Source organism: Mirounga leonina, unplaced genomic scaffold (genome assembly GCF_011800145.1).
Source record: "Mirounga leonina isolate KUSES-001 unplaced genomic scaffold, KU_Mleo_1.0 Mir_128, whole genome shotgun sequence".
Classification (NCBI taxonomy): Eukaryota; Metazoa; Chordata; class Mammalia; order Carnivora; family Phocidae; genus Mirounga; species Mirounga leonina.
Window position 1 is genome coordinate 8,525,982 of NW_023270320.1, and position 12,154 is coordinate 8,538,135.

At 41.5% G+C, this 12,154-nt stretch overlaps 1 protein-coding gene across 1 annotated transcript in view; it reads right to left on the minus strand.

Moving 5' to 3' along the window:
• The window catches only part of UNC5D (unc-5 netrin receptor D), a 559,949-nt gene that overhangs the window by 17,190 nt on the left and 530,605 nt on the right, over window positions 1–12,154 (minus strand). Inside the window, exons 14-15 of the mRNA XM_035004059.1 lie at window positions 8,943–9,092; window positions 2,241–2,405 (exon numbers count right to left, since the gene is read on the minus strand). Coding sequence (XP_034859950.1) covers window positions 2,241–2,405; window positions 8,943–9,092 — 315 coding nt within the window. The remainder of the gene's footprint in view (window positions 1–2,240; window positions 2,406–8,942; window positions 9,093–12,154) is intronic.

Genomic DNA, 12,154 nt, shown 5'->3' on the forward strand with positions numbered 1-12,154 from the left:
AGGGATCCGGAAGTAGTCTAGTATGAAACCCAGACTTTGACCTCGATGTCAGGTACCTCAGTTGGGAACTCTGGCTCCCCATTATTGGTTTTATCATCTTGGACAAGAAGGTTGACCTCTTTGAGAACGTTACATCATGTCAAATTGTGACAGTATAGTATTTGATCCGCAGAGCTGAATGGTTACCTGTGAGAGCGTATGAAATGGTACCAAAATATAGTGGCTTTCGAAAGTTCTCGATTTTCTGCTGACAAAATAACAGATTTGCCTAAGAAATACAGTTTATTAACAAAGAGATGGCGAAGCACTGGGCCAAACGCCAGCAGTAACACTTCAAGCAATTAATAAAATGATCCTTCCAGGACCAAAAGGGTTAATAGAGCTTCTAAAATGCAGTCGTCTGCAAACCGGATAGTGGTAACCCAACAGTGAATAAATATTATTTGGATGCTGGCCTCTTACTATCTAGAGACACCGTGGTATCTTCTTTTTCAAGGCATTTCAAAGTGATTGTAAGCTTGCGAAGCATTAGACAAGGAAGTGGAGAGTAAAGGGTAAGATTGTGTTTATTAGCTCATTTTCCTCCTGTGCGCTTCCAAAATTTGTTTAAGCAAGGAGCACAGGTACCAGGCTGTATCAGCTCTATCACAGTCCTTTAACATGGATTTCCTGTAATAGCAGAAGTTGGTCCTCTCCGTCGGAATGCCTTGAAAAATAAAAACTCTTTTAAGCCTGGAATTGTTGCATTGATCTTAGATCAGACATTTAGGGCAGTTTGCATCAGAGGTTATCTTTCTGTCCTGCCTTTTCATGCTTGCTTCTGAACGCCAGAAGGAAAATCTGCTTGGATTTTCCTTTTGTGTTTATTTTAAAACTTTCCTGCAATTTTTTATTTTACTTTGAAATGTATTGTGTTAAATATGCCATGACTGTTCAAGAAAGAGACTCTCAAAATATCCTACCCTATGTTTCTGGATCTACCTTTCCCATCAAAACTACTTTGGCGCACAATGTTAATTGGCGATAATGAATGCAAATCCTGTACAAACATGTCAGTTAAGACAGCTATCAATTTTGAGGCACAATCCTTTGGAAAGCCATCCGCTCTTCAGAAAAACTATTCGGGGAATTAGCAATGCTCATTTTGCATAAACAATGAATTGAAATGAGAATGGAGTGAAGTGATAATGCTATAAAGCTACAGGTTTTCAAAGAAAAAAACGCCCGAATTGAGTGGTATGTATATAACATTTGTTAAGCCTTCTGCCAAGCCTGAATGAATAAATACATATTATTTATGTATTTGCACACAAATATGTATGTGTGCCTGTACACACGCATGCATATATATATATATTCTACTGATGAGCAATAAAATGTGTTTTTCTACACTAGCCAGGGATTACCTTAGAATTGCTCAACAAAAACATCACGTGCTTCCCCTGATTCTACCACTCAGCTACTCTAGCCCTCTACCCTCAAATAACCATTCGGGAAGGAATGCCATCATCTCTGAAAGCCAAGTCCACAGCCATGAAGCCATTCAGTGGTTTAGGGCAAATCAGAGCCATGGCAGAAATCAAGTGTCTTTTTGCAAAAGTGAATTCTCCTCTGACTCCCATTCTAACTCTGCCCTTCAATAGTGATATGACCTTGGACAGTGTCCTTTCCTTCTCTGCACTTGCATTTCCTTACTTTGTAGAATGAGACTTATATCTACTCTGCTGTACATGACTGCATCGATGAATCTAGATTCAGTGGAGATGGGGCTATGCAGAACCCCGAACCTGGGGGTTAGGAGACATTTTAAGACAACGGGGAACCCAGGTCCTGAAGACGACTTCTGGAAAACTGGTCAGGACCAGTAGAAAAACAGCCCCATGGTGACCTTGTGCTTCTTTACGGTATGTGTTTCAAATGTACCATCAGCCACCAATGAATCTCTGGAGATATTCCAAACCTACAATGGACTATTAGATTGCTCGTGGTTTTGTGTATAAAAAGCCCTCTACCAGTTCTTTCCCCAAAGGGCTCTCCATGGGGCCTAAGCTCTGATGGGTTGAGTTTCTCTGCCCAATAGGAAGCTCAGTTCAACCCTCAGCCTGAGAACAAGTTTATTTGCCCTTACCGGTAACGAGGATGAAGCTCTTTTAGACCCTGTGTAGCATACTGAAATAGGTACGTTAATCTTAGTGTCCTGTCGAAATGGAGTCAAGTGGTCCTGCAGACCAAGGACTCACCTCCAGGATGGATGTCTGCACTTGGAGGATCTGTTCATGGCCTTTGAGCTGCCGGATGCAGATTTTGCAGGACAGCTGGGTGGTGGTGGGCGTGTAGCGCTCCAGGGAGAAGGCACAGTGCAGGGGCTGCCTGTTACTGCACCACACGCGGGAGAATGGGACCTCCTGCAGGGAAACGGGGGAGAGAAGAGGGGTATGGTGTGCAGAGCCTGGCTGAGACGAGTGGAGACTAGGAGAGACTTAATAGCAATAATTATGATGATGATGACAATGATTGCAGCAGAGATAATTGCCTCAGTGACTTTGGTGGAATTGTTGTAGAAATAATGTTCCAGCATATGCCAAGCAGCACAAAAAGTAATTAATGTTAATTCCAATTGATAACATTTGAATTCCAAAACCACAGTGCAAGAACTCAGATTTCACTTGGTGACACACACAATTAGGATGCTATAAAAAATTAATCCTCATGGTTTTCCCACGAGAAAAAAATATTCTCGAGAAGACTCTTCTAGTCCATCCTTCTCCCTAAGCCTGGGGTAGGATGATATCTTTTCACTTAAATAAAACTTATGCTAAAGAACTGACTGACAAGAACGTATCCCAACACCACACAAACTCCTACAGAATTGTGTAAACAGAACACAATATTGCTAATGTATCCAACATAAAAATTGTACCTACTGCCGAACACACTCACACACACGTGCACGCGCACACACACACACATGCCAGAGAGATACACAAACATACTAGGCTGCCCAGAACAGTCCTGTTTGTCAACTTCTCATTCACTCAATTCATCTGTTCAGCACTGCTAATGACCGGACGCTGTACAAGATAAACAATAAGAAATAACAAGAAACTAGGTTCAGTCTCTACCGTCACGAGACTTACAAGTGAGTGGCAAAAGCAATTTTTACTAAATGAGGGGGGAAATCACAAAATCTACATACAGCCTTTTCCCCTGGTACTAGTCAGTGTCTGCACTGATTAGACTGTGCTCAGACATGTGGCTTTACAGTAATGCGAACTAGAGGTCACCCACTGATATTCTTTCATCTGCAAAAAAAGTCTCTCCTTCTTGGCAATGACCATGTATGGCCAGCCTCTAGTAACGTTCATCCTCACCTTTTTCTCTTCTTCTCTTCTCGTTAATGTACTCTTCTTTACCTGTTGCTATAAATATCATTTTCTCCAGTATTAACACTGGCAGGTGGCAGAAGATGTATCAGGTTTGGAGGTTTGATCCTCTGAAGTGTGACTGGTGATGAAGCCATCATGTGTTAGGAGACTGGGGCCATGATTAAAATTCAGACTACTCACTTGGAGGAACTAGGAGTTACCTAGTTCTTCCTGAGCTCTAATGGGCACGTTGCTTATTTCTGAGTTTAGTTTTCTCTACTAGAAGTCTCACAGGCCTGGATTTTGGATGCTTCCTGGGGGGATCAACAAGGAGGGATGGACTCTGATTGTTGTCCACTTGAAGAGAGGAGCGCTAGCTGAGGGAGTCTGGGAGAAGAAACTCATGCCCCAACTCCTACCACACATCCCAGTAAGGAGTATAAGGGTTTTGTGGGTTTGTTTCATTTGTTCTTAATCCTAAACCAAGTGAAAGGCAGTGGAATTTTCATCTCAAGAAGCAGAGAGAAGGAGTGAAATTGGTTGGTGAGGTCCCCCAGCAATCTTTGGAAGAATTCATTTTCCTGACAACACTCAAAAATGACTTTTTTTGAATTTGCACCAAATTCTACACCAGATAAATAATAATATGTATTTACAAGAAATGCCATTTCTTCTTGTTGTCCAACCTGAGTTACTGTGCTTCTCCCCCTAAGGCTTCTTCCATTTTGTAAGCTGTGGGTAACCCTTACTTCATTATCTCAGCCTCCAACACTTCTCTCTCTGCTTGCTGAACTCTTCAAGATCCCATCTGCTCACTGCCACCTCTCTGTGGAGAACTCCCAATAGCTATGTCTCTGGGATTTATCTATTATCAATCACTGACATTATACCCCTAATCACTACAAGTCATTTTATTTGGCCTTTACTTTCTCCGACAACTCTACCTTTTCAAAACTGATTATCACCATTCACTGTCTTGTCCTTCTCTAATTTTCCTATTGCCATTAATGATCCTCTTCTCTCCTCATTAGAACTAACTGTGGTGACCTACTCCCCAATCTCCTCCCTGCAGTCTCTACAATACTGAGCTAATGAGGGGGTTAGGGCTTGACTGGAGAGGGAAACGGGAAGCAGCTGATTGGTGTTCTTCAGGAAATAGCATTGTAATGTCTCTTTTACCTCTAACCATGACTGGGGGACACTGATGTGACCAGATCGCCTGGGAACTCTGCTCTTGTTACAAGAATCCTTTGCAATGGGGCCCAGTATGGCCCCCTGATGCCTGCCACAATAAACAGAGTCTCCTGCCTGGTGCTTCCATCATTTGTTGTCCCATCTTCATTTTAATAGCCCTCAAATGAATTCTCCTTCAAACTAGTACATTTTTTATAGTTCCTTTGCACCACCCCCTTTCATGAAAGAAACTAACATAGGGCTCCATGGTTAACAGGTACTTTTGCCTAATTGAGAAAACTAAGGGGGCGCCTGGGTGGCTCAGTCGGTTAAGTGTCTGATGCTTGATTTCTGTTCAGGTCCTGATCTCAGGGTTGTGAGATTAAGCCCTGTGTCGGGCTCCATGCTGGGCGTGAAGCCTGCTTAAGATTATCTCTCCCTCTGCCCCTTCCCCCACTCTTAAAAAAAAACAAAAAAAACTAAACTAAACTAAAAAGGTCTTTGTGTTTTTAAACGGAAATTTGAGTCATTACAGCATAACATAAGTTCTTGGGCATCACGGTCAGACAGAGCTGAATTCAAGGTCCTGCTCTTAAACTGACCTCCATGTTGTGTGGTGGATCTGAATCCTTGATAATGCTTCCTTTCCTAAAAAAAAACAAAAAAAGGTACTGGCCATTTATTGAAAAGTGTCTTCTCTGGTATAATTTGCTACATTTCTTCTATTTTCTGCAGAGAATGGTGGCAGAAAGGTAAGAGAGTAATGCCCACTGCAGAGATAATCCTCCCGCGCAGAAAGCCACTTTCTCTTTTCTCTTTGCATCCCACTGCACACAATCAAGACATTTTAAGGGGTGCCTGCGTGGCTCAGTTGGTTAAGCGACTGCCTTCGGCTCAGGTCATGATCCTGGAGTCCCGGGATCGAGTCCCATATCAGGCTCCTTGCTCAGCAGGGGGTCTGCTTCTCCCTCTGACCCTCCCCCCTCTCATGTGCTCTCTCTCTCTCATTCTCTCTCTCAAATAAATAAATAAAATCTTTAAAAAAAAAAAAGACATTTTAAAATTCTGATTTTAAGACCGTATCAAAAGAATATTTCTTTTTATTGTTGGCTTGAGTAACAGCTGCCAATAGGGCTTGACAAAACATTTAAAAGTAATAGAATTAGAAGCACTGTGATTAGTGTGTTGTCAGGGCAATCATCTTTGTTTTCATTATTAAAAAAACTATCAAGATGCTCACTGAGTGAGAGGAATGATGTGGAAAGTAATATGGGAGGACAAAGCGTAGCAAAGTTATGGGTGTTTAAAGATTCCGGAAATGTTTTCATTTTGATTCCCATTATAATTAGGTTCCTAGCAGATGGAGAGAATGTAAATCACATCCTAGCAGGAGACAGACACTGGGTTCCCCAAGACACAAAGTATGCTGAAAAGACAGCTGCTTTTATCCTAGGGAGGTGACAGCCCGACTTTGTGTTTTGTAGGATTTAAAAAATAATAGTTTATTGTATACTGCCTATTCCAGCTTCTCCACCCCACAGTCAGCAAGAAATAGCAGAACGTGTGACTCAGTAGCACCCAGGTCCCAGTAACCTATGGAAAGCGGAGTTATTTACCTCCTAGACGAGGTCTGCTAAATCTGTGGAGGGGGATCTCTAACTGTGGTCAAGTCCTAAAAAGCCTGAGAAGAAGAGAAGGAATACTTGTTTATCTCTGGGGGTGGGTGGGTTGGGGGGGACTAGCACTGTGGGTGGTAGCATAGCATTTCGTCAACTGTAATCCTCCCGAACCTAACCCAAGAAGATTTCAAAGTTAGCTAGTCTGCCTATACACAGGGTTTCCGCACATAGCTCTGGATTCAACCTTGAATTCACACCATTCTAAAAATGTTCCTCATGCAGTTGGTTGGTGTCTGATAGGGCAGATATTCTCTGCAGTGGGTACCGCCCAGGCCTGAAAATTCCTGGTAAATTCCACCTTTCCCAGAAGAAGAAAGGAAGGTTTCCAAGGAGAACAGGCTTTGGGTACCAAGTGGAATATGTCGCTTCTCAGATTCCTGATGTGAAGTTAGAGAAAGGGGGAGAGAGGAAGACCAGTGGTCTTCCATGCACTGAGCTGGAAGATGACAGAAGACGACAGGGAGATTTACCAGTTGAAGGAGAGACCTATAAATGATGTCAGGAAGAGTGAGATTTTCTGTCCCTGCAATAGCTCTCAGTTAGTTCCCATCGGTGAAGCCCTAATGAAAAGCCATTCTCTATTATCCACGCCAAGTTTATCAGTGCACATTATGTTCTACATGAGGTTCAAGCAGCATGAACACAAACCCTCCCTGAAGTGCTTACATCTGATGCCTGGAGCAAATGCAGCAGGACCATTAAGAGCAGCACAATATGTGTTCATACAAGCTAGGGGATTTCAGTGACGACAGGGGCAAGACAATGGCGGCAAGGAGGGTGGTGGTGGGGGGGGGCGGAAAGGAGGAATAGAGCAGAAAGCCATTTGTGGGTAAGAAAAATGAAGTGGAAATGCAACTCAGTGGCAAACCTCCTGGTGCACAGAAAATTAAATTATTTCTCAGCCTTCCAAGACTCTTTCAAATTATGCTCAATTACAGAAGGCAAATATTTATCCATGTTCACAACGTCCATGCAATCCAACCCATCCTGGCAGTAAAGCTTGTTGGGTTTCCGTGTGAGCCAATGCCCTTTGGCTTTGGGCTGGCCCTGTTGCATGCTCTGAGGTCCACAGGCTCCTAGCCCCCAATGCCTTTCCTGCCCGGGGCTCTCCTTGGAATTCTTGGTGTTGGAATTATTGTTTAAGGACTGGTGCAAGGTTATGGTCCTTTCATCTGATTTTTTTTTATCTCTAAACATTAAACTTAATAGTTACTTTGGACAGAGGCACTTGCATTAGATCCAGTGGAATGATGCCTTTAAGCCTATAAAGATTAATACAGAGGAATTTACATGACTTTTAGGACCTGTTTTAACAATGCCCTGAAGTTCAATTTGGACTGGAAACTCTGAATACCACTTTCCTGGACACAAAGACCCCTCGGTCTTAGAACATCATAAACAATCCATTTATTCATAGAAAACCTCTCACTATAAGGAAATATGCTGAATGTGTCAAAAAAAAAAAAATGGTTTGGGGCCGTGAGAGATGCTTTTGTTGTTCTGAATGCCCCGAAAGAGGACACAGAGGGGCAGTTCCCAAGATAACGAGAAGTCTGAAAAGTAAACAGGAAAATACAACCTTGTCCAATCTGAAAACCGTGAATTTTTGAAGGCAAAAGGACTGGTGGTTCAACTTTTATTTATTTATTTTTTTCCTAACTCTCATGGCTCAGGCAAGGATTTTCTCTCTGTGATTTGGCTTGTTCCCATTCTGACAAGCTGGTTTACCTTGTGCAAGTTTTTGGTCTTTGTTTTTATAAAGGCCATAAGGATGGAAAGGTTAAAACCCCACAGGGCTCTGCAGGTTATGACAGAAACAAGACATCTGAAAGCCTCCTGTGATTCTGGATCAATCTGAACCCACCAGAAGCTTTTCCAAAGTTAAGGACCTGTCCTGTCACCTGAAGCACAAGTGATTTTGGTTTAGGAAACAACTGTAGACCAGCTAGCTGCTTATGATGACAGTACTCATCATGGGGAATTTCCACAGCATTTGGTGACAGGGTCACACGTCGATAAGAGATCCTTCTATGCTAAGCAATTACTCAAATCCCCTAAAAGTCATCCGAGGAGGCTCTAAGTCATTTTGCAATGTTTTAAAATTCTCTGATACAGAGATAGGTGAATAATAATGCAGAAATATGTTTATATATTTGTCAAAGGATTCTAAGAGGCATGATCCTTTCTTTGGGTCTCAGTTTATAATTTCGTCTTCCCATCTTACCCAGCTTACCTGGAGGCAAGCACTTCATATATTCTGGACAAAACCTCTTGTGTCTACCTGGCCAGCCAGAGCTCCCCACAACTCAAAATTGTCACCCTTTGAAGGACTGACATCCAGACCTTTCATAGCTGACCATGATTAAAACCATGTCTCGTAATGAACTGGTTTTAATAAAAACAAACAACAAACCAACCTCGCTCTAAGTTGTTAAGTAACCATCTTCAACCTATGCTGAGCGAGAGTTTAAATGAGAGAAAGGAGGAATTTCACATTACCTGACATCAAGCACCTTTCCCCCCACCTGTTAGAAACCTGTGAGTTGATGACAATATGATTAATTCTTTGTGTGTAGTCCAAACTGCTACATTTCTGTGACAGTTCTGAGATTAAATCCATACTTTTAAAGGAGGAGGTAAGTCAAGAGTACCCTCACCAGGGTTTAGTGACCTGCTTGCTGGTTAAAGCAAAGCTATTTCTGTTAGCAGCCCATTTGGCCAGTACCTGGCATGCAGTGAATGGTTTAATTCTCCAGAGGAATGGGGGGATATCAAGGACGGAGATCTGAAGACTGAAGGTGTTCCCTTTGAAATGCAGCAATTTTGGCTCTTCCAGTAGCTGTCCACCTTGATGCCTTTCATCTGAAACTACTTCCTAAGGGGCAGGAAAGAGAAAAGAGGTGTAATAATGAAGTATCCAGTTTCTGCCACATTTCTTTCCATAGATAGGTATGCTCCCTACCGTGTGTCTCCTGGAAATAGACAAACAGCATGATACACACACACACACACACACACGCACACACACTTCTTTGAGAACCCTATATCCTTGCAAGGTCAGGACTGGGACTCAAAGCTGCTGATTAATAAGGATGTGGGCAGAAAGAAATAATTGTTCTTCATTATTTGTGTTGCTTAGGCTTTTAAACACACCATGCCTTTCTTTAAAACTAAAAGACCTCCCCTGCCCCAAGCAAACTGTTATACGGTTGAGTTTCCACAACTGTGTGAATTTCATCTGCTATAACCATAATCAAGGGATGTATTCAGATTTTACACTGAAAGTTGAACAACGACTTCACCCTTTCACCACCTCTACCCTTTCACATGTTCATCATGAATACGGGCATTATATAATACTTATTCTTTGGTTCAAAATAAATGTTATAGAGTGCACATATCCTATTTATTTGTAGTAATGTTCATTAAAGTTATGCCAAAAAGCCAAGACAAAAGTTGTTTATCAAGTTAGTTTTAGCTCAGAAAAAAGAAATCAGATTCCTGAAGATAAATACTCCTCTATTTTTCACTGAGAAATCTTTATAATTATATTTAATACAAACACAATTCACACAATTCACCTACATTCTATTGAGCAAACCATCTTATTTTTTTTATTATATTAATCACCATACATCATTAGTTTTTGATGTAGTGTTCCATGATGAGCAAACCATTTTAATTGGTTCCAAATTTGTGGTGTCTAGAATCCTACTGGAGAGATGATAAGCCAAATAAAATAACCGACATGATTTCTGCAAAAGGTTAACCTGCCTTTGGGGTGAGGTCGTTAGTGTTACTGGAGATAAGAGAGCTCCCTAAATCCATTTCTTAAAGTCACCATTAATTGACTTCTAATTCCCTTGCAGAGGTACAATAAATAAGAAAACTGAGATCCTTTAATTATGTCCTGTAATCTTTCCAGATTCTAAAAGATTGTGAGAAGTCAGGAAAGTAGGCTTATAAATACAATAAAACTTACATTTCAATTATCAGCGAGTAAAAGCAGCTCCAGAGGTTATCTTACTGACTCTTGTCTAGGTGCAGAATAACAGGAATAAAAACATGTCTTACTAAGACGCGGCTGTCCAGCTTTTACCCGTCACGTACACGTAACTGTTAATCAGTTGCTGGTATCTCTTCTCAGGACTAAATGATTCAATTCCAAGGTCATTTGCTCCGGTTCTTTTAATGAGAGGGTGTTTCTTGGGGGCTCTTGGGTTAGTGGTGAACTTTCTGTGATGTAGGAAATGTTCTCTATCTGTGCTGCTCAATATGGTAGCCATTGGCCACAGTGGCTGTTGAGCACTTGAAATGTGGCTAGAGCGAGGAAGGAACTGAGTTTTTCATTTTAATTAACTTAAATTTAAATATCCACATGCGGTTGGTAATTACTATACTGAACAACAGAGTGCTAGGTAGTTCCTAACAGTGTGGGTCTAGGAGTTGAGCATGACAACATAGTGACTGGCATCTGATGGGGGCTACAAAGAGTGGAAGGATCATGGCAGGATGGGGAGGAGAGATAATTTACTCCAAATGCTGAGTTGAGGTCTTTTACAGATGCTGATCACTGGTTCCTTGTTGAGATTTAATGAGTGTCCACTGGAGCTATGCTTGAGCTGGACTCTGAGTTTATAAAACCATCTCCACCACCAGGGAGCTCACAGTCTAGTGAGAGGCTCAGTACAGTAGGCATCTGATTATCATATCTAAGTATTACAAATACATGTCTACCTAGGAGGTCAAGGCAAAGTACAGGGTATAGCCTAACCCAGATGGGAAGAGAGGCCAGGAAAAGAAGTGTGGAATTACCAGAAGAAGTGATATTTGAGCTGAACCTTGAAGTTAAAGATCGGGGATAGTCACAGGAGAAGGCAGGGGTGTGTACTGGGGGCAGTGAGCAGGGTATGCACAAAGGTATGAGGCGAGGCAGAGCTGGGATAGGTTAGGGTAGAAAGTGAGTGGCTGGAGGTGATGAAAATCAAATCATGAATTCTCGCTTGCTATGCTAAGGACTTTGTACTTAATTTTAGAACATGGATACTCAGGTTTTAAGGTGTATAAGAATCTCTGGGGGACTGCATATACTCAAAAGACGATGAATCTTGTAAACCAAAATTGGAGGCACAGGACTCCAGTCACATTTCCATGGTCTTCAGCAGGTTACTTATTTTCTTTAGGCCTCTGTTCCTTAGCTGGGCTTATTCATGGCCAAGCAAAATCATCAGCCTGATACTCTATTAACCTCTTTTTGCAATTCTAGTGTAAGGTTAGAAACAAGTACAAATAAGGAATGTACTTATTAAAACCACGTGAACGCCACACAATAACAATAGTGTGGACTCTTCAAAGTATATTTGGGCTCTCTAAAGCATACCCCTTTTCTTCAAATAATCTAACTTGCCTGAATGTACAGAGAAGTAAATTGAGGTCAGAAGATGAAGTGTCTTGTGCAAGATGGTGCACTTCTTAGTGTAGCGCTAGGCTATTTTAATATTTAGAAGTCATATCGAGCACCATCACACCAGAAGAGAACTGTAGTTTTAAATTATCACGTACCTTGTTAAGAGATGAAAATTTGAAGCCCAACCTTACCCCCAAAGAAAGTCCTCTTCCTCAAGTTACAGGGTTAGTGATGGAACGAAGACTAAAACAGGGCAACTTGACTGTGGTCTAGTATTTTTTCTACATTTCCCTGCCTTTTTCTATCCTATGCTTGATTTTTTTTTTTTTTTTGAGTCATGTGAAGGTCAGACTGTTATTAACTCTGTCCCGTAAATAATTTTTCACTGTGCAAGATATATATAAAGACGACATAAGTCAGTCTGTATTTGCCCTATGGTTATATATACTGCCTAAGCGGTCCCTGAAATGCAGAGTGGGGAATATTAGAAAATTTTAATAGATGTCCACTTATAATTATCACAGAGGAAA